The sequence below is a fragment of the Bufo bufo genome, chromosome 2, assembly GCF_905171765.1.
Source record: "Bufo bufo chromosome 2, aBufBuf1.1, whole genome shotgun sequence".
In the NCBI taxonomy this organism is placed as follows: Eukaryota; Metazoa; Chordata; class Amphibia; order Anura; family Bufonidae; genus Bufo; species Bufo bufo.
This window is the reverse complement of record NC_053390.1, coordinates 539,695,780-539,719,085: the sequence shown is the minus strand read 5'-3', so window position 1 is coordinate 539,719,085 and position 23,306 is coordinate 539,695,780. Positions and strand designations below refer to the sequence as shown.

At 43.2% G+C, this 23,306-nt stretch overlaps 1 protein-coding gene across 2 annotated transcripts in view; it reads left to right on the top strand.

Annotated features, from left to right (window-relative positions):
• Positions 1–23,306, top strand: part of LOC120989736 (tyrosine-protein phosphatase non-receptor type 9-like) — a 68,491-nt gene that overhangs the window by 18,630 nt on the left and 26,555 nt on the right. For both annotated transcript variants that reach the window (XM_040418028.1, XM_040418029.1), the window contains exons 2-5: positions 16,586–16,726; positions 19,530–19,619; positions 20,666–20,790; positions 21,364–21,469. In XM_040418028.1, the coding sequence (XP_040273962.1) occupies positions 16,586–16,726; positions 19,530–19,619; positions 20,666–20,790; positions 21,364–21,469 (462 nt within the window). The remainder of the gene's footprint in view (positions 1–16,585; positions 16,727–19,529; positions 19,620–20,665; positions 20,791–21,363; positions 21,470–23,306) is intronic.

Here is a 23,306-nt window from a genome sequence, read left to right as displayed (position 1 = left end):
TATACTGTATGGGGGGCAGCCACAAGGAGACGTTATACTGTATGGGGGGCAGCCACAAGGAGACGTTATACTGTATGGGGGGCAGCCACAAGGAGACGTTATACTGTATGGGGGGCAGCCACAAGGAGACGTTATACTGTATGGGGGGCAGCCACAAGGAGACGTTATACTGTATGGGGGGCAGCCACAAGGAGACGTTATACTGTATGGGGGGCAGCCACAAGGAGACGTTATACTGTATGGGGGGCAGCCACAAGGAGACGTTATACTGTATGGGGGGCAGCCACAAGGAGACGTTATACTGTAAGGAGTCAGGACAACAATTTTTGAAGCCCTCCCTCAGTATAATAGTCTTGTGGCCATCATGCAGTAATGTATATTTCTTCTTGCCCTAATGCCTGCTTTTAGAGATCAATGTGCAGCTTGCAGGCAGGAAGGGAAGGACCAGGGCCATAGAAGACAGACACTATCACTTTTAGAGGGACTCGCTCCTGGCAAACACAGCTCTGCTGCAGTGAATGCAGTGGAGCAGACTGTGATGTAATTATAGTTATTGCAGGGACTCAGAGAATCGTCTGAGAGTTTATTAGTTAAAACGAATCGAATGAGTCAGAGACTGTGTCACCCCAGGCTTCCTGCTCTGCTACATGCACCCTGTACACACACAGCCCCACTACATGCTATGCTAATAATGCCTTCCCCCCCGGACGGACTTACAGGGAGCCGCAGAGCAGGAAGCCTGGCAGGGACTCGGTGACACGGTCTGTGACTCATTGGATTCTTTTAACTAATAAACTATCAGGCGATTCTCTGAGTCCCTGCACTGTGAGTCAGTGCTGGTTGCCTCTGATTGGTTGGAGGGCGGGGAGGGGCGGGCCTAGCTTCCACTCTAGGCTCCAATTACACTGCCTGCTGCTGCCTGTGAAGCTGTTAGCTGTGGGAGATGCAGGGGCCGCGGACGGACACATAGAAGCGGTGCACAGGTATCGGCATTGGTATCGGGGACATTTGCACGAGTACAAGTACTCGTGCAAATGCCCGGTATCGATACCGATACTGGTATCGGTATCGGGACATCCCTACACCTTACCATCGAGGCCTTCTGCAATTTCGCTGATAAAGATATTAAACAATATGGGTCCCAGAACAGATCCCTGAGGTACCCCACTGGTAACAAGACCTTGGTCTGAATATACTCCATTGACTACAACCCTCTGTTGCCTGTCCCTCAGCCACTGCCTAATCCATTCAACAATATGGGAGTCCAAGCCCAAAGACTGCAATTTATTGATAAGCCTTCTGTGTGGGACAGTATCGAAAGCCTTACTGCACCTCCGCCATCTATTGTTTTAGTCACCCAATCAAAAAAATCAATAAGATTAGTTTGACATGATCTCCCTGAAGTAAACCCATGCTGTTTTTCATCTTTCAATCCATGGGATTTTAGATGTTCCACAATCCTCTCCTTAAGTATGGTTTCCATTAATTTCCCCACTATTGATGTCAGGCTTACTGGCCTATAGTTGCCCGATTCCTCCCTACTACCTTTCTTGTGAATGGGCACAACATTTGCTAATTTCCAATCTTCTGGGACGACTCCTGTTGCCAGTGATTGGTTAAATAAATCTGTTAATGGTTTTGCTAGTTCACCGCTGAGCACTTTTAATAGCTTTGGGTGTATCCCATCAGGCCCCTGTGACTTATTTGTATTGATTTTAGACAGCTGACTTAGAACCTCTTCCTCTGTAAAGACACATGCATCAAAAGATTCATTAGTCTTCTTTCCTAACTGATGTCCATTTCCTTCATTTTCCTTCGTAAAGACTGAACAGAAGTATTCATTGAGGCAGTCAGCTAGTTCTTTATCATCTTCCATATACCTTCCTTCTAAACTTAAGCCTTCTAACGTTCCCAAAAAATAAAATGGCTTTCACAAAATGATCCAAACATGAAGTAGACATATGGGGAATGTAAAGTAATAACTATTATATGAGGTTTCACTATCTGTTTTAAAAAGCGGAGAAATTGAAATTTGGAGAGTTGCGAATTTTTCAAATTTTATTTTTTTGTAAATTTGGTCTTTTTTTTTTATAAATAAAAATGAAATATTTTGATTCAAATTTACCACTGTCATGAAGTACAATATGTGATGAGAAAACAATCTCAGAATGGCTTGGATAAGTAAAAGCGTTATCACCACATGAAGTGACACATGTCAGATTTGCAATAATCTGTTTGGTCCTTAAAGGATAACTGTCACATTTAGACCCTAATTTCAATTTTCATGTATGTAGTTGCTAATAACATGATATTCCAGAATCAGTTACTATTAGACTGACTTACCCCATATTTAATAAGATTCAGCCCTTGTCAACCAGTCTGCATAAAACTGCAATTTCACTATTCAGTTAAGATGGCCGCCACTGCCCTCACCCTGAGGCTAATCCCGCCTGCCCTCACTAGCCAGTAACAATAGCCCCCCAAAAGTGTCAGTAACCAGAGCCCTCCCACTAAAGGGTTAATCCCCTGCAGCACAAAGGGGTCCTCCTACCACATGTTGCTTTCATTTATACACTGAGCAGATGGCAGATCTCCCTTCCCTGGTCTGCGCTGCACCAACTCTGCATTCTCCAGGTCTGCTGAGTGAGGGAGCGTCTGCCAAGCGCAGGGACAGGGAGAAGTGCACACAGCCCAGGCACTTATCAGCTGCTGGGGAGGACCTGGCTTTAATCATTTACTTACAGTCCCTGGCTGTCAGTAATGTGACCTTGCACGCAGCCGGCATGCTCCATCCTTCAACAGATAGACTAGCAACCCTATTTTAAGCACAGGTAAAAGTAGGCAGTACAGGGAACAAAAATGTGGAATTAAGGGGTAATTGAATACACAGTGAAAAGTTGAAATGGGGCCACCAAGGTGATATTAATCACCACAATCCAATACTCCAAAAAAATATATACGACAGTTATACTTTAAGGTGAAAAATGACCCGGTCCTTAAGGGGTTAAAGGGTTTTCCAAGCACTTGATATTGATGACCTCTCCAAAGTATAGGTCATCTATATCTTATCGTAGAGTGTCTGATTCCCAGCACCCCCACCAATCAGCGGTTTCCTGCAGTCAGATGCTGGAACTAGCCCTTTGAATTGTGTGGTGGCTGTGCCAGGCTACTGCAGATTAGCTTCCATTAACTTCAGTGTCAGCCGTGCTGCAGTAACCCGGCACGGCCACTACATTTTGAACGGAGCTGTACTTCCTGTTCCTTTCCGAGTTCTATTCTAGTTCCAGCATCAGAGGCTGCAGGGAACAGCTGATCGGTGGGGGTGCGGGTTGTTAGTAACTCACCGATCGGATATTAACCGCTTCACGTCCGCCCATAGGATATAAACGTCCTATGGGTGGACGTCTATTTCTGAAAGCACGTTTTAGAACGTCCTTTCAGAAATAGCAGCTGCACGCTAATCGTGCAGCTGCTGATCGGGTTGCCCGCTGTCAGTGACAGCAGGGCAACCCTAAGACAAGGCAGGGACAGTGCCCAGGTGTCCCTGCCTTGTAGATCGCTGCAGACACAGCGCTCACCGAGCGCTGTGTCTGCAGAGAAGGAAGCGCTATGTGACCGCCGTGACCGGAGTGTGCAGGAGCTGTGTGAGGTCTCTCGGAGACCTCGATCAGCCCTGCTCTGAGGCTGTACAGCGCAGGATTGCTGCTGTACAGCCTCTATAGGGGTGCATTTGTCCTGTAACTGGGGCTACTATGTCAGCCCTAGTTACAGGAGAAATCAACTGTGAAAAAAAAAAAAAAAAGTGAAGTAAATGTCCCCCAGAGGTCTTGTATGACCTTATGGGGGACGAAAAGTGTAAAATAAAAAAAATAAAAATAAAAGGTTGAAAATAAAAAAAATAAAAAAAAGTCCCCAAGTAAGGAATGAAAAAAAAAATAAAAAAAGTATACATATTAGGTATTGCCGCGTCCGTAAAAACCAGCTCTATAAAAATATCACATGACCTAACCCCTCGGGTAAACACCGCAAAAAAAAAAAAACTGTCAAAACAAGCAATTTTTGTCACCTTGCATCACAAAAAGTGCAACACCAATTGATCAAAAACGCGTATGTCCCACAAAATAGTACCAATAAAACCGTCACCTCATCCCGCAAAAAATGAGCCCCTACATAAGAAAATCTCTCAAAAAATAAAAAAACTATAGCTCTTAGAACATGGAGACACTAAAACATCATTTTTTTTGTTTCAAAAATGCTATTATTGTGTTAAAGTGAAACAAATAAAAAAAAAAGTATACATATTCGGTATTGCCGCGTCCGTAAAAACCAGCTCTATAAAAATATCACATGACCTAACGCCTCAGGTGAACACCGTAAAAAAAAAAAAAAAACGGTGTCAAAACAAGCAATTTTTGTCACCTTGCATCACAAAAGGTGCAACACCAAGTGATCAAAAACGCGTATGTCCCACAAAATAGTACCAATAAAACCGTCACCTCATCCCGCAAAAAAAGAGCCCCTACATAAGAAAATCTCTCAAAAAATATAAAAACTATAGCTCTCAGAACATGGACACATTAAAACATGGCTTGACAAATTTCCTTGGAATCTAGGAGCCAGCTAAAAAAGTTAGGAGCCAGGCGGAGCCGCGTCATAAAGCCCCCAGTAGGTGCCCCCATAGTGCTCCCCCCCCCCACTTTTCCATTGAGCCCCCCAATAATGATGTATACCATGTTGCATATACCGCCGCTCCGTCCCCGGACCCTATTGACTATAATGGGGACGGGGGTGGAGCTCCGGCACAGCACGGCAGTTCGCGGTGAGAGGCCGCCGGACTAAAAAGTTGGACATGCAGTACTTTTAGTCCGGCGGCCTTTCACCATGCACTGCCGTGCTGCGCCAGAGCTCTGCCCCCATTATAGTCAATGGGGACGGAGCGGTGGTCCGGCGAAACAGCGGAAGGACGGATCCGACAGGGTGAACAGCCTGCCGGATCCGTCCTGCCGCAAGTGTGAAAGCACCCTTAGTTATATAGCTACTGAATGAGACAGAAGAAGGGATGCCTTTTAACATGTATATCTCCTTGAGAAGCCAATTTGATCCTAAAGGGTTAATTCAACCTGTAATCTAAACTGTGTCCTGTCACTTTTATCTCTCTGCTCCTGTCCCTTAATCTGATCACTGCTGCAACAAAAGCATCAGCCGACAGCCTCAGTGTAACCTGTTCTTTTAACTCAAAGAATCGAATGAGTCTCTAACTAATCGGATCTTTAGATTCTTTTAACCTGAGACTCATTCGATTCTTTCTAGACTCCCTCCTGTACTTGTGTCAGTGACCTAGAGCTGCTAGTCCTTGCCTCAGCTCTGATTGGTTGGTGGGAGGGGCTGGCAGAAGCAGCTTCCACTCTAGGATCAGATTACACTCCTCCTGAGCCCCTCCCCTGCCTGCTGCCAGCGTCTCGCTCTCTGTGTGCTGTGACTCACTGACTGAGGAGCTGTTTCAAACGGTGCTGCCTCCGGACAGAACGGCAGCTCCCTCACCCATCGCCCGGGCACCTTTGAAAACGGGCTGACAAATACCCAAGCGCCAGGACTAAATTTCTGGTCGCCATGGCGACCTGGCGCCTGGGATTTGTCGAGCCCTGCATTAAAACATAATTTTTTTGTTTCAAAAATGCTATTATTGTGTAAAACTTTAATACATGAGAAAAAGTATACATATTGGGTATCGCCACGTCCGTAACGATCTGCTCTATAAAAATGTCACTTGACTGAACCCCTCAGGTGAACGCTGTAAAAATAAATAAATAGAAACTGTGCTAAAACAACCAATTTTTTGGTCACCTTGCCCCATAAAGTGTTATAATGAGTGATCAAAAAATCATATGTACCCAAAAATAGTACTAATAAAACTGGCACCTTATCCCCTAGTTTCCAAAATGGGGTCACTTCTTGGGAGTTTCTACTGTAAGGGTGCATCAGGGGGCTTCAAATGGGACATGGCATCTAAAAATCATGTGGAGTTCCTTTTCTTCTGCGCCCTGCCGTGTGCCCATACAGCAGTTTATGATGACATGTGGGGTGTTTCTGTAAACCGCAGAATCTGGGTATTAAATATTGAGTTTTGTTTGGCTGTTAACCATCGATGTGTTAAAGAAAAAAATTGATTAAAATTGAAAATCTGCCAAAAAAGTGAAATTTTAAAATTTGATCTCCATTTTCCTTTAATTCTTGTGGAACGCCTAAAGGGTTAACAAAGTTTATAAAATCGGTTTTGAATACCTTGAGGGGTGTAGTTTCTACAATGGGGTCATTTATGGGGGTATCCACTATGTAGGCCCCACAAAGTGACTTCAGACCTGAACTGGTCCTTATAAAGTGGGTTTTGGCAATTTTCTTATAAATTTGAAGAATTGCTTCTAAACTTCTAAGCCTTCTAACGTCCTAAAAAAATAAAATGACATTTCCAAAATGATGCTAACATAAAGTAGACATATGGGGAATGTTAAATAATAAATATTTTATGAGGTATCACTTTCTGTTTTAAAAGCAGAGAAATTGAAATTTAGAAAATTGCAAATTTTTCAAATTTTGGGGTAAATTTGGGATTTTTTCATAAATAAAGGTGAAATATTTTGACTCAAATTTATGATTATCATGAAGTACAATGTGTCACGAGAAAACAATCTCTGAATGACTTGGATAAATAAAGGCGTTCCAAAGTTATTACCACATAAAGTGAGATATGTCAGTTTTGCAAAATTTGGCCTGGTCAGGAAGGGGGCAAATGGCCCGGATGGCAGGTGGTTAATGACCTAACCTGAGCCTGATAAACCTTTTTAAAGGAGTTTTCCAAGACTACAACCCCCACCAGAGGTCGCAATAACGCCTGTACAAGCGTCATAGATGCCTGTTCAGGCCATTTTACTCCCTGGAAAAAGTACCAATACACCTTAGACTTTTCCCTGCCATTCATCAGCGCAGTGAGCACTGTGAACGGCAAGGGCAGCGCACCGATGCTGCTGCTGCTGCTTGAAACAACCAATAACAAAGCTCTTTACAGTAAGGAGCTTAGTCATTGGTCAGTTTGAGCGGGCTGCCGGAGCTTATGCCACACCGCTCTGAAGTAAGGAAGCAGGCGCACGATCCTCACTGGCGGGGTAAGTGGCCTTTCTGTGTAGTGAAATTTAGTGGGGGTCCCGGATCTGAGCTCCTTGTTTTTCCCTATAGTGATGAGTCTGCAGCGCTCAGCCGAGTGCCGTCTCTCCTCCCTGCTGAGTGCAGTACTGAAGACAGCCTCAATAGAAGGTCTAGGGGACCGTCTTCACTACCGCACTCGGCAGTGAGGAAAAGTGGCTGAGCGCTTCAGACTCCTGCTTTATAGAAGTCAGCGAGGGTCTCAGCGCTAGACACGCCAACAGGAGACCAGCAGCAAGCAACACCAACCTCAGACTTGGGTCTGACCGCCAGCTGCAAGACAGCAAGGACACGGGAGGGAGACCCTTAGGGCAGGTCATTCTATTGTCCCATAGCCATAAAAATAGGTGCAGCAGACTGTGATGTGCCTGTGTACCCGGTGCGGGGCCCAGCACATGCCTCCTGGCTGATGCACAGATGTCACAGCATGACTGACTTACAAATACCCCTACTCTCATTGCCAATGCAAGTCTTGGAGATAACAGGGGAGAAGAGAGGAGGCTGCAGGCACCATGGAACAGGAGGCTGCATGAGCGTTAGGGTCGGGTTCACACACAGACAGTAGTGACCAAGGAAAAGCATCACTGTCCCACTATATACCGTACACTATTAAACAATGTGCACTATAGTCGATGACACTATCACACTATATATACCATATACTGTATCACTATGTACTCTATAATAGTATAACAGTACACAATCACACTACATCCCACTATGTGCACTACATACAGTACATTATCACACTGTGCTACCCTAAGCCTACCACCCTGACCCTGCAGAGCCCTGTGCTACCGTAAGCCTACATAGCCTCATACTGTGCTAACCTGACCCTGCAGAGCTCTCTGTGCCACCCTAAGCCTACATAGCCTCATACTGTGCCAACCTGACTCTGCAGAGCTCTCTGTGCCACCCCAAGACTACGTAGCATTAACATCCAATCTGAGACCACTATTAACTGCCTGAATAAGGTACGTTAAAAACAACTTTATTGTGTTTTTATAAAAAAAAAATCGGTTCTCCACCGAATCTGGCGATCAGGCTAGTAGTGTGAACTGGTGTATAAAGGATATTTATAAATACTTCCTCCTCAACTCACTCTGGTGTGAGTTGAGGAGGAAGTATTTATAAATATCCTTTATACACCAGTTCACACTACTAGCCTGATCGCCAGATTTGGTGGAGAACCGATTTTTTTTATAAAAGAACACAATAAAGTTATTTTTAACGTACCTTATTCAGGCAGTTAATAGTTTTTAATAGCCGTACGTCCATTTTCTATCAAAAAGCAGTTAACTACAATCTGAGACCACTGCAGAGGAGGAAGCTCTCATGTAACAGTGTCCCCAGCTTTAGGCGTTGGAGGAATGACTGTAATAAGGAGTCTACTGTTCGCGTCTATACCAGCAAAAACTGGTGGCACTGTTTAGGTTGCAGTGGTCTTATGTTTAGTATATGATGTCAGCTAAATTTAAAATTGTCTAAATTTGCTATTTATGCATGGACGACAGTTCTAGAATACTAGTAATGGTTTCCCTGCATAAATATCAAACCCTTAATGTTACGTAGGCCTTCGTATTAACTATTTGAATTACTGTAACTTTCGTACTCCTCATCGGCTAAAAATACTCATCAAAAATGGTAAGAGGAGTATTTTTACTCTTCCAGAAAAAATGTAGCGCGACCTCTGACCCCCACACAATGCCCAGATCGTCTGTGTTGACCATATTTACCTGGCCCCGCCGCCAGTTTTCTTCACAAGCGCTTTATGGCTGTCTCTGCATCTCCCCTACGTGCAAATAACATAGGCTTGGCTGCTGTGGCCAGCTTTGATTGACATAGCCAGGCCATGGCAAAGCAGCGAGGCAGGAGCTGGCCAAAGAAAGGAGGGGAACTTGGCTGCAGCAAGAGTAAAGCTGACATCCTTATTGCACAAAGGCTTAATTTGCTTTTTCTGAAAAAGTATCATAACTGAGGAACAGAGCCTCGGATCAACAAAAGAAAAACGGTGTTTAAATGGCACCTGTCTATCATGGTTTGGAAGGAAAAATATCCTAACATCCCTAGTTCTACTAAAACTAACTTACCTCCAGCAGGTCCTTCCCATCACAATCCCTAAATCCTTCTAGAAGTCCCTCAGATCTATCTTCAGATCCTTTGTTTGGAACAAAAAGAAAGCCTGACTCGCATACGACACCTTAAGCCGCCCCCAAAAACCTGGGTGGTATTGCACTACCGGACCCCGAACGATATGGCAGGGCAATCCTCCTTGCTAGAGTAGTAGATTGGTTGCGAGCTCCACTAAATAAATCATGGGTAAATATGGAACAACATATGTTAGGCACTTCGTTTAGAGCAATACTCTTGTGCTCCAAAACTACCCACCTGGCCCTTACCCAAGCTACTCCCCTTGTGAAAGCCAATCTCTCTGCTTGGGACTGGTTCCAAAAAACCCAGTACTCAATCCCCCTTCCTTCCCGGCTTCTACAAGTAAGAGGTGTCCTAAACTTAGCACCCAAAGCTCTATACGAAAGCCTCCCTCTTAAAATTAGGCACTCCTCTATAAGGATTTAGGAACTCCTTTTGGACTCACAAGTTCCCACACTGGAATACCTAGGTCAAAAAACAGGGATACACTATCCATATATTAATTCCCTACAATTCTTAAAAGCCTATCTCCCAAAACGTGAGTCTCAATGATCTATACAGACCTCAGGTATGGTTTGAGAGCTTAATTAGCAGCCATCAAAACCCTCAGAAGCTCATATCACAAATCTACAAAAAACTCAGAATCCCCCCTACCAAGGTTACCCCAGCCTTTATTAGACAATGGGAAAAAGACCTAGATGTCACTTTTACCAATTCAGAGATTGAATATATCCTTTCCTCCCCCCACAAATCATCAAGATGCGTAAGATTCCAAGAAAATGGTTATAAGATCATCACAAGATGGTATAAAACTCCAGACAAGACTTACAGATTCTCGACGTCTGCCTCCGACACTTGTTGGAGGTGTCTGAAGGACAGGGGCACCTTCCTCCATATTTGGTGGACATGCCCAAATATCGACAAATGGTGGGAGCAGATTTGCCAAATATGCAAGACCTCGATTAGACCTTCCCTTAGTCCGTCCTTCTAAACCTTTACACATCCACTCACAATAGCCCTGATCTACAGCTGTTCAGACACCTGATCATGGCAGCTAGGTTTTTGATACCGAAATATTGGCTCTCTGAGGACCTCCCATCAGTCGAACAATGGTCTCTTAAAGCTGATCAGCTATACAGACTTGAGGAAATTTCGGCATGGGAAATGCGCTCATTCCATAAGTTCAATAAAACTTGGTATAAATGGAAGATCTTCAGAGAACAATGATTCACTTAGAAACTGGGCATTTTAAGTTCCAACATGTCTCCCTACCTTGCTACACTATGGTCCTGCGCCATTCCTGCTCCAGACTACTCTTCACTAGATCATCCTACACCAGATCATCCTTCATCAGATCATTCTCCAGAGATATTCTTTCAGATCCCTTTAGTCCACGCTTCATTACTCGCTCAAGACCGTTATAATGGACTTTTCCGGACTAAGCTATATAAAGAACCAAAACAGAGATCTAGAGTTACCTAAACCTTACTGTTGATATGTTTATTACATGTTATTTTCAGGAGGAACTTGATCCTCCGATTTGTGTATTGAAACTCGGCTCAATAAAAACAATTGAAATAAAATTAAAATAAAATGGCACCTGTCAGCAGATCTGTACTAGGGATGAGCAAATGAACTTTGTTTCAATACTGTACGGAGCACGCGTGCCGTACAGTATTAGAATGTATTGGCTCCGATGAGCCGAAGTTATTACTTTGCGATTGATTTCTACTCTAAAAAAAAAACATTTCCCGAACTTGGGTTCGGCACCAAGTGTTTTTTTCCCCCGAAGTCGATTCGCTCATCCCTAATCTGTACCTAGAAAACTGGCTGACCTGTTACATGTGGACTTGGCAGCTGAAGGCATCGGTGTTGGTCCCATGTTCATGTGTCCGCATTGCTGAGACAAATGAAGTTTTTATATATGTAAATGAGTGTCTGTCTAGGAGCAAAGGGGGTGTTGCTATTACACCTAGAGGCTCTGCTCTCTGCAACTGCAGCTCCCTCTGCACTTTGACAGGGCGATGCATGATGAAGTTTTCACTGCCTGGCCTTGTCAATCAAATTGGAGAGGAAGTGGTTGCTGCAGAGAGAGCGGAGCCTCTAGGTGTAATGCTATAACCCCTGCATGTGGAATCCATGATGGAACCTTCTCAAGCCCCCCCCCCCCCCTTTCCTAGGCTGGAGAAGGTTCCATCGTGGATTCCACATGCAGGGGTTGTGGACCATTCTTGCCTCTGCATCTGTATTTTTTTTTTTTTATATTTATTAATATTTATAGAACTGCTATTTCCATTTACTGTATCATATACATTTTTTATATGTACTACACTTGCTGGTGTTTGGTTCTACTTTATCAGCTTTTCTGTTTACCATAGACAGTTGTACTAATTATACTTTCCTAATATGGATGGTTTCACTATTTTTCACCTATCTCTACCGTCATTGTACCTTATTTTGTTCATTTTCATCATAGTTTGCGTATATACATGTTCAGGCACATACTTGTATTCACTGCTTTATAGGATCACTTCTTCTATCTGTCCCCTAGCGCAGTTTTGTGTGGGCGCTACTTATATTCACTTATATTATTTATCTATGCATATATCCTTCGTTGTTTCACATATTCTGTATTCGTATTTTAATGTTGTACCTATAGCACTGCACTTCTCTGGGCGTCCGGCTATCTGCGTTCCACATGGTCATGTGATCGTCTTTTGTGTTCCATGCCTGTGGAACGCATTTCCGGTTTGTCCGATTTCACTATTATATATAGGTTATAGCATTGGCATATTATTCTGTTATAACGATGTAGGCACTTATCATGACATCATTCTTTTTATTTCCTACATGTTATTTATGTCTCCAGTTTGTGATGTTTCTCCTCTCCATTTCCCTGCATCGGAACTGACGCCTTGCGTTCCATGACGCAGGGCGCTCCTTCTGATGACCGGAAGTGACGCGATGCGTTCCACGGTGGAACGCACTCGCTTCTCTTCCATGTCATGTCTTTTTCTCAGCTGTTCATGGTTTTATCAAATCACCTGGCTATTAAAGCTATCCTATTAGCTCCCCCTACATACACCCCTCCTCCCTGAAGAAGCTTACGCGAAACGTGCGTTGGGGTTCTCCGGTTCACCACTCGGGTACTTGCTCTATGGCTCTATAGTGGACAGTTCAGCATGTTAGATCCATGTATTTTGTATTTTTGCACTTTATACATTTATGTACTGTATTGGATTTTTATTCCGTCCTGATAGCCTTGGCTGGTTATATGTACTAGAACCCGGTTTGGGTTACGTGTATACTATGTTGTATTTATATGATTGTACCAGCCGGGATATGTTGATGTACTAGTGGTGTCCCATCTTTTCCTGTGTGTTCTCCATTTACCATAGTATTGTCCTTTTATTTGTATTTTATTGCATTCTGTCTCGTGTTGAGACTATAATAAAGTTTATATCTATTACTATTTGTGCTAGCCCGGTCCTTTTTTTTGGTATTTTACTCTAGGTGTAATGGTAACGCCCCTGTTGCTCCTAGAGGCTCATTTGCATATATTAATACAGATTTCTCAGCAATGCAGGCACATATGAACATGGGGCCAACACAGTTGTCTTCAGCGCAAAGTGCACATGTAACAGGTCAGCCAGTTTTATAGATACCAATCTACTGACAGATGCCCTTTAGGCTGCAATCACCCTAACATGGTGTTTTGCGGTTCCGCAAAACACAGATACTGGCCATGTGGACAGCACATGCCACAGCTATCCTAGAAAATGCCTATTCTTGTTCACAATTGTGGACAAGAATAGGACATGTTTTATTTATTTTGCGGGGCTGCGGCACGGATGAGTCATTCATATGGTCGTGTGAATGTAGCCTTAATCAGGGGAACCAGAGCTAGGTGTCTATACCAGGCATGCTCAACCTGTGGCCCTCCAGCAGTTGCAAAACTACAACTCCCATCATTCCCTGACAGCCTACAGCTGTCATCCTTTAGAAGGGCATCGTGAGAGTTGTAGTTTTACAACAGTCGGAGGGCCGCAGGTTGAGCATGCCTGGTCTATACAAACCGTCTGATAGGGAGGTTGCTGGTGGGACCCACAACCTTGGATTTGGTCTGGCTGGCTCACTCAGTTACTTATCCCTCTGTAATGTTACTAGCCTTTTTCTAGTAATCGCTTTTTCAGTTCCCAGAAAATCCCTTGGTTCTTTGTAGAAGTTTCTGACTGCTCATTATTCTGACATGGCCATTGTTTAGCTGACCTATCGGATTACTCATGTAATTATGCGCTGTCTAATTATAAAATCATCAGCGGACATAGTAAATTGCAGCCTTTCAGCGCACTTGTCATTCTCTAGACAGTAATTAGCTGCAGGTAAAGCCTTGGCATTGAGCTTGGCCTCAGAGCTCTCTATCGTGGCGGAGTAAGGAGCATGGTTGGCATGTGCCTGCCTTTTTATATAGGCTCTTCCTCATTCCTGGAGCTTTTACACATGAGTAATCACAAGTCATTTATATAGGATATTAGACATATGTGCAGCCAGGTTTATGGCTCCAGTGCTTCTATAGTCTTGATCATCTCCTACTCCTTCTGTTTATTGTGTCTACATTTCCTTTGCAGACCTTTGTCTTCATGGTTACAGACTACAAACAAGCCCTGTGTAGTCAGCTGCTGCAGACATATTCTAAAGGGAACCTTTTGCCACCATGATGTCTCTCATACCACCCACAGTACCTCACAGCTGTAGTTATCATGTTACCAGCTATGTCTTTGCCTGTTTCATACCAAAACTTTGCCAAAGGGGCAGTGTTCCGGATCTCCAAATCAAGCTAGCCCCCCCCTGCCAATCCCGCCTCTTTCCCCCTGATTAATGACTGAGTGCTTTTAGTGCGCAGATTAGTTTTCAGTGAGCCAATCTTCGATGGTACAGTGAATCCTCAACCACCGTGACACTTCTACTTGCTCCGTGTATTATCTGTAGGAAACATTAGAGATGAGTGAATAGAGTTGTCTCATCAGCAGGACTTCGCTTGTGGGGAGGGTTTGTCCCCGCAGGGAAAGAAGTGCCCACCTGCCTCAAGATTGACAGGCTCAGACATTTGTCCGTTTCCAATCTGCAAGGGCAGAGCCATGTCCAGTCCTGTCAACCTTGAGGCAGGTGGGCTCTTCTTCCTCTGGTGGCGACAGCCCCCCCACAAGTGAAGAAGTCCTGCTGATGAGATGAATTGCTCTTATATCACGGGTATCGGCAACCTTCGGCACTCCAGCTGTGGTGAAACTACAGCTCCCATCTTCTATGGGATTTCTGAGAACAGCTGAGCAAGTGTACATGCTGGGAGTTGTAGTTTCACCACAGCTGGAATGCTGAAGGTTGCTGACCCCTCAACATATCCAATTTATTTATTTTTCTTAAAAAAAAAAAAAAAAAAATTTTTTTTTGTGTAGTTTTAGATGGAACTTATTTGGTGTGGCAAGTGTAAACATGCATATTTGATCATTCCTTCAGTGGTTGATCAACCAATTTTTCTCTGTGTTTGGCCACCATTATGGTCATAGCACCACTTTCCTGCTGTGATTGCTGCCTAGGGGAATAAATGAGGGTGATATGGGGAAAGCCATTTGGCTGTGTTCAGTATGGTGCCACGGATCTACGTGGTCAGGCGTATCCTGTTTGTACATCTAGATGTACGGTAGTACAGTGTATTCCACATGGTAATGAGATGCTGGACCTGCCATATTGATTTTTAGTCCACAGTCAGGCTTTTATCATTTAGAACAGTCTTCCCATTCCTATTGACAGCTCTCATCTGTCTCTCTGTGTCTGTATATTGAGATATTTCCGACAACTCCCTTGGGGAACCATTGTGAGATGACTTCCTTCTCCCTTCCTGATGATCTTTTATTGATTCTCTGCTAGCATTATCCATGGAAGGATGAGAAGATGGCATTTATTTTAAGCACGCTTATTTTCTACCTTGTAACGTTATCAACAATTCTTTAGATGAGTTTTTAACTGGGATTTTCTTATAAAATGTGATTAAATATCAATACAGCAATGTAATGTGGCTGTAGTGCAATTCAGTATGTCAGGAAGTTGTAGAACCTTTCTCCTATAAGTCAGTTAAAGGGATTTTTCAAGATTTTCATATTGGAGGCCTATGCTAAGGATAGGCTATCAATATGTGATGGGTGGGGGTCAGACTTCCGGCACCCCCGCTGATAAGCTGTTTGAGGAGGTAGATGAGCTCTGGTGTGCACTGTGACCTCACGTTCATCAATCATGTGGCCTAGGCCCAGCTCAATCTCATTCAAGTGAATGGCGCTGAGGATAGATGATCAATATCAGGTTGGCCGGGATCCAACTCCTGACACCTGAACCGGTCGTACGAGCGCTGCCTTTTCTCTATTTACCTGCTCACCGTCGCATCTGCAGCAGCAAGCAATGTAATTACAACTATAGTGTCCCCGTGCTCCGTGCTATTCACTTGAACAGACTGAGCCATGCCATAGAAGTGAATGAGGACGCCATAGATGTAATTACACTTGCTCACCACTGAGATATTGACAGCGAGCAGGTCAGCTATTTTAAGAGAAAGCGCTGCCTTCTCTTCATTGTTTATCGGCGAGGATGCAAGAAGTCGGACCTCCACCAATCTGATATTGATGGCCTATCCTGGGTATAGCAAATGAAGAGAGGTAGCGGCAGTATCTCCAGTGAATCCTTTATTGGACGGACTTTACAGAAAGTGTGCCTTAAAATTGAGCAGCAACGTTTCGGCTGTATCCCGGCCTTTGTCAAGGGTATAGGTCCTCAATAGAAAAAAAGCAGACAACCTTTTTAATGAACTGTGCTGTGCTTGATAAGCTGCGCGCAGGCCGCAGCGCTCATCAGAGCGACATGGCTTCAAACAACTCGTCAGCAGTAGACCTACTTGAGTGCCAGCAAGGCTTAATTTTAGTATGGTAGTTGTTTATTAATAAACTGGTCTTTTTTGTTCTACTGTGGAAGGTGGGCTTTTACATAGCTGTTCATATAATAGATTTTTTTTTTTTCTCCCTTGGTCCTAAGGGAGATTTCTACTGGGGGTAGTTAAAGGCAACCTGCAGCAGGTTACAGAGCAGAAGGGACTGTTTGTTACCAGTCAGTCTTCATTGTTCAGTCTACATTTGACGTGCTCTTTTAGGATGCAGTTGGTTCATCACAATAATGATTTCTTCTCATTTGACAGGCAATTGAGGAGTTTATTTCCGAATTGAAGAACCGGGAACAACCACAAGTGGTTACGGTGCCTCCTAACACTGCTGTGAAGTTTTTAATGGCTCGGAAGTTTGATGTTTCTAGAGCGATTGATTTATTCCAGGCTTACAGAGTAAGTCCAGGCCGATTTCTTCATTCTTGGTTATTAATGAGCATTGTGTTTAAAGGGATTCCAGGGCTTGGATTTCGATTACCTATTCTCCGGGTAAGTCATCAACATCTGATCGGTGCGGTCAGATGCCGGAATCTGTACAATAAACAACTTAGATACGTGTTGTTGTAATGATGGCGTGTAAGGCTAGGTTCACGTCTACTGCAAAAAAATATATACTGGTATCCATGCCAGAAACCTAGTGAACTCATTATAGTCAAAGGCATTTGTTGGGTGCCAGTAGTGTCCTGCAATTCTGGTTCTCTCTTCCTGTTTTTGAACAGAAATCCAACACATTTGCTGAACATGTGAACCTAGCCTTAGAGATGCAGGGGTGTGGAAATAAAAAACAAAACAAAAAAAAAACTACTTGTCGAAGGACTAAAGCGGGGGCTCGATCTACTTGTCCTTCATTTCATGACAATCTACTTGTCCTAATACAAAAAATTATTTTAAATCAAAACCATATTTCAATGCACCGCCACGCTTCCTTATGCAGGTAGGTGGCTGGCATGCTTTCCAGTCTTTGTGGTGTGAAATGACTCTTAAGTTTAGTCCTTGTTCACACCAGATGATTCTGTCCAGAATGCACTACATCGCGGCCGGCTCACTATGTTGTGGTGCAGGAGGGGGCGTGACAATCCATTGAAGTGAATAGCACCGTAGCCACAGCCGCAGGCGATCGGATGCACGGGATCAGTTAAAATGCTGCTTGCAGATCCTGTGCAGCCGATTGCATTGCAGCCGTTGGGCATGGTTATGGTGCCAATCACTTCAACAGACCACTACGCCCCATCCTGCCCCACAATATAGTTAGTCGGCCGCAATGCGGTGCAATGCATTCTGGACAGAATCGGGCCGGAACGCACTGCCTTGTGTGAACGAGGCCTTAATGTGATCACAGCAATTAGTTTAGTGCACACTCTTGCTCTTAGCACATTACTACCGTACCTCTAGGTGGTTTAGGCAAATTAGCTGCTGATGTGGCATGGAAAGGACCCCCTCACCTTACTAGTTTGACAACACCTGCAGAAAGGCAGTCCTCTGAGGGATGCTGGCAGAGTTGAGAGTTCTATCAATGCCCCTGGCTCTGTAACGGCTCTGTCACTGCTCCTCCCCCCAAGCCGTAGACGTGACAGAACCTTTCATATTGCTCCACCCCTCCAGCTCTGTCATTTCTTCTTCCCCCACACTGTCACCACCCCCCCTCCCCCCGCTCTGTCACCACGGCTGCGTCACTGCACTGCTCTACGCCCACTTCTTGGTCACCACCGCTCCACGCCCCCAGCTCGTTGCCAGGGCTAAGCTACTGAACAAACTACCTGCCCGGTGCCCGGAACTGCATGTCCCGGGCGTCGGGTGATACGATTTCCACACCCCTGAGATGTGACAGGAATGTAGATTGGCCTGAAGCAGGTAGAGATCTCCTTACGCTGCCAACAGTCCTGAATGTGGCTGTACAATCCCCTCAACCAGACTGCAAATGGGGTGGGGTTTATGCAAACCCAGACCAGAAGTGGGCGTTTTGGGAAATTCCTGATGATTTTGGTAGTGGACCTTGAGTGTACGCACTAAATTTCACACATTAGCCTGATAGATGTGCGCGGTGTAAAGTGCCCTGGTAGGTTGGGCAACTTTCGTGAAAACCCTCTAAAAAGCAATAATACATTTTGGAAATCCTGTTTTTATTGGTACACATACAGTGGATATAAAAAGTCAGGTTTCTGTGATGTAAAAAAAAATGAGACAAAGATAAATCATTTCAGAACTTTTTCCACCTTTTTAATGTGACCTATAAACTGTACAACTGTACTCAATTGAAAAACAAACTTTTAGGTGGAGGGAAGAAAACAAAAAAAACTTAAATAATGTGGTTGCATAAGTGTGCACACCCTCTTATAACTGGGGATGTAGCTGTGTTCAGAATTAAGCAATCACATTCAAAATCCTGTTAAATAGGAGTCAGCATACACCTGCCATCATTTAAAGTGCCTCTGATTAACCCCAAATAAAGTTCAGCTGCTCTAGTTGGTCTTTCCTGAAACTTTCTTAGTCGCATCCCACAGCAAAAGCCATGGTCCACAGAGAGCTTCCAAAGCATCAGAGGGATCTCATTGTTAAAAGGTATCAGTCAGGAGAAGGGTACAAAAGAATTTCCAAGGCATTAGATATACAATGGAACACAGTGAAGACAGTCATCATCAAGTGGAGAAAATATGGCACAACAGTGACATTACCAAGAACATATATTTTTTTATATTTTTTTCTTCCCTCTACCTGAAAGATTTCAGTTTGTTTTTTAATTGAGTTGTACAGTTTATAGGTCACATTAAAGGTGGAAAAAGTTCTGAAATGTATCTTTGTCTCATATTTTTACATCCCAGAAACCTGATATTTTAACAGGGGTGTGTAGACTTTTTATATCCACTGTATATGTTTTAATGGGAACCTGTCATACCAGTATGTTGATGTACTGCTGGGGTTTAGTGTTCTAAACTTGCCCCCCCCCCCCCCATCCCCACTTTCCTGAGCACCTCATTACTTTCTAGTGAATTATTCATTCAGTTACCCAATGAGATTTTGCCGCCTGTGATTAGTCACCGGTAATAAAATGAGTCAGCGTCACCGCTGAATATTGTAGAGGCATATAAATATGTATGTTGAAGAGTGATCATGGACAGCAAGGTGACTTGGGATGGCTGGAACAACACAGGTAAAATAAAGTCCTGTGCTCATGTGCTTTACCTGTTGCTTCACTTAACAGAACACAAGACTTAAAGAAGGGATCTACAACATAAATCCAGATGAAGAACCTCTACGCTCTGAGCTACTGAGTGGTAAATTTACGGTTTTAGTAAGTATTACCAATGGCAAAGTCCTGTATTGTCACTTCTAAAGCTTTACATTTAAAGGGGTTTGGAGATTATATAATCTCTATCCATGTAACTGTAGCAGCGTTAAGTTAAATTGTTCTTGACTGCATTTGGTTAGTGTACCAGAATAAGCTTATTCTATTAGGATAGGTGATAAATGTATGATCATTGGGGGGGTCACTGTACGGACAGGGATTATGAGAACAGGGTTGCCCCATGTGACTGGAGCAGTAGTTGCATGATCACCACTCCATCCACCAGAAATAGCTGAACCCTGTGGTATTTCTCGTTTAGAAAAGGTACTCTAGGACCTAGGTTCTTGTGTTCTGGCGGGGTTCCTACATATGAACCCACAGTAATTGCCTATCCTGTGGTTAGGCGGTACATGTTCTTCCTCTAATTCTGTTTTCCAGCTGCTTTCAGTGCTCGCCCTACTTTGTAAATTAGTTACCTCTAAATCAGAATGGTTGGAGGCTCTGCATGGCTCTTTTACCACACTTACGGCCGCCTGCCTGCATAGGGTGGTAGGGCACCGTAGCGGTGATGGCAGGCTGGTGTTCATTGCTTGCACTGCTATGGGAGTCTGAATGTGCTGTCTCTGCTCACTCTTGACACGTGTGGCTTGTTTATGGCTGTATTTTGGGGTCTGTCTTTCCTCTTTATATATTTTATCAAAACCTGGAACATATCGTTGTAAACAAGCCCTATATCTGAGGCTATATCTGCCATCTCTGCCAGCCCATGGCCAAGTTGGGTGTGTGGCCCCCTGCTGGAGTCACATATAGTGATACAAAATTTGGGGTTTTGTCTGATTCTATAAAGATACTGATACTGTCTTAGGTTATACAATAATCTGAATTATGAGACAGTCTTAGAAATGTACATTATACATCCAAACTACGTCTTTTTCTTTGGCTTTCTCAGTGTATCGGCATAGATTAATTGGATTTAAGCTGTAAAATTATAGGGCTATACATTTCTTTTCCTAGCATTTCATAATGACAGTGTTTGTGCTTCTCAATTACAGCCCGGAAGAGATGCAAATGGAGCAGCGCTAGCCTTGTTCACTGCTAGACTCCACCGGCCGGATGTAACCACGCATAAGGCTGTTCTCCAGGCAATTATCTACCAGCTAGATAAAGCCATTGAGAGGTAATTTATTGATGAATGATCACTTAATCCTTTCCTTCCCATCAGAACAGAATGAGGTTGCAGGGGATGCTTTGCCATAATATATTTTTGGGAAAAATGAGTACGGTAATACATTTCAAGCAAATGGTTTATGGTTATGTGGAGGTTATGATTATAATTTGTGATTTTTATTGGTATCAGTGAACGACATTATTTGCCAGTATGTGAAAGCGGATCTCCTTGTATTGTTTTATTGATTTTTGCCGTTAGTGCCTGTTCCGTGCTGATAATACTTTCTGGAAGAAAGCTGGTGCATCAAGAACCACATGAATGAATAAGACGCTGGCAGCCACATGAATGAAATATTGTTTGGCTCGATTAGCTTTAAGCTATGTTTCCCCCAAACCCATTTATATGCTACAGTTTAAATGAAATTGCTGGTGATCTGAAGCATGTGGACATGTTTGACGAGCCTTGAAATATTTGCATTGGTTGAAATTTTAGCTATTACTGCTACAGTCTTTACAATGTTTTTTTGAGGTTAGTAAGATGTTATAACCTGCTGTAATTTTCCTTAATGTTCTTGATTCGCAGGGTGGAGACGCAGAGGAATGGCCTCATCTTCATTTATGATATGATTAATTCCACTTATGGAAATTTTGATTATGAACTGTGTGTAAAGATATTGAACCTTTTAAAGGTATGTTATCAACTGCTTTCTGGTACACTTCTGCAATTTTGTTATTAACACAGTTAACCTAGGTTTATTTAAATTGGCATGGCATATGTTTTAATTTTAAAAAGGCATTTAGGGTTAAATAGGACCTGACACCACTTCTTAGCGTGTTACCATTCTGAGGGGGGAGGGTACCGGTCTCTGCATAGTCTGACCCTGTCCAATCAGTGCTGACAGTATTGAACTGTGTAAGGATAACCCCTGTAACCATTCAAAAAGTTCTAGGGAGTATAACAGAGTAACGTTACAAAGCATATCTCTAAGAAAATATGCTCCAGAATGAGTCCTTGTAGTAGCTCAAAAATGAAAATAAAGATAATGCTCCATGAGTAGAATTGCAGGATGTACACACTATGTGCTCCCTGCAGGCCAGCAGCCCTGTCTAGTGTCTTTTTATGGGTCTAGTAAACCATAATTGTGCCTAAAGGTCCCTACAAACATGAATTTGGCAATGGGTCTGTTTTGGGCAGTATTTGGCCCTTTTTTTTTTTGTGGTAGCTTTTCTGACATTTTTTGCAGAAGGCTTGTCTTACCACTACACTAGCATTTACTTGTGATATTTTTTCCCCTTGTAGAGAAGGTGTCAAAACGCCAATTGCTGCAGCAAGCTTCATTTTGTTCAAAAGACAAAAAAACACTTGTGTCCTGCGTTTCATACTTATTTTCAGCCAAAAACACTGCAAAAATGCAAAAAAATGTCACCCAAAAGTGCACAGGAACACTAGCAAAAAGTATGAAATCTTGGATAGTCTATAATGGCTCTCACACAAAATTTACAGATAAAGAGCAGATTTCTTTCAGTATCAGTGCGATTTATTAATAAGCATTAAAATGTAAGTAGTACAGGTTGCTAGTGAACAGTACTTTCATGCCTGAGCTAGGCCCTTCCTTCATCTGGTTCCTGCCAGCATCTGCGGCGTAAAACAGCTTTTCTATTATACTTCAGTTATAGTCAGGAACGGTGATAGGTTATCTTTAATTACATTTAAAGAGGCCTTCTGGGTTTGCTAAGGTTTTTACAGATATGCTCATATAGTTGCTTACCTCATGTACATCTTCCCTGTGCTTTTCATTTTGTACACTCTTGGACCATGTAAGCAAATCATATATATATATATATTTTTTTATATATATTTTTCCATATCCTGTATGTAGCACTTCCTGTTACTGTGTCCAACCAAACCCATGATGCACGTCTCCTTTCGCTGCCACGGCTCCAGCACCGCCCCTAACATCCAGCTAGTTTATAGCTCCTCCCATCTGGCTACCTACATAGATCCTACTCTTCCATGGCCCCTGTTGCTGCTTTAACACACCCATGGACAGATCACAGGAACTAAGAACAAGCTGCACAGACATGGTCATGGGACCACAGTCCAGAGCAGTTCACAAATTAAAATGGCAGATACCACTTGAAGATTAACTCTGAAACAAACCCCCTCAAAAAACTTAATAGACGGAGCAGTGCAAGGAAAGGAAGAATGCCAAGACTAACCTAAAATTATGAATACAGTATACCGACCTATTCATATAATTACCAGTTAGTGCTGGCATTCTTATACACCCTTGTTGGGAGATAAAAGCAATACACACAAAACTTACAGCTTCATGGATGAGTATTTTAAAGGGATGAAGATGCAAACTGGAAAACCTATTCTAGGGTAGATTCACACCATTTGGTGCATCTTTTTTTTTCTGGAAATAAATTACCAGCTCCAGATGTTAGCTGAAAGTCTACAGGAAATAAAGGCAGAAATTCAGGATATAAGAGTAGTATGATGAAGCAGTTGGGGTTTTTTTG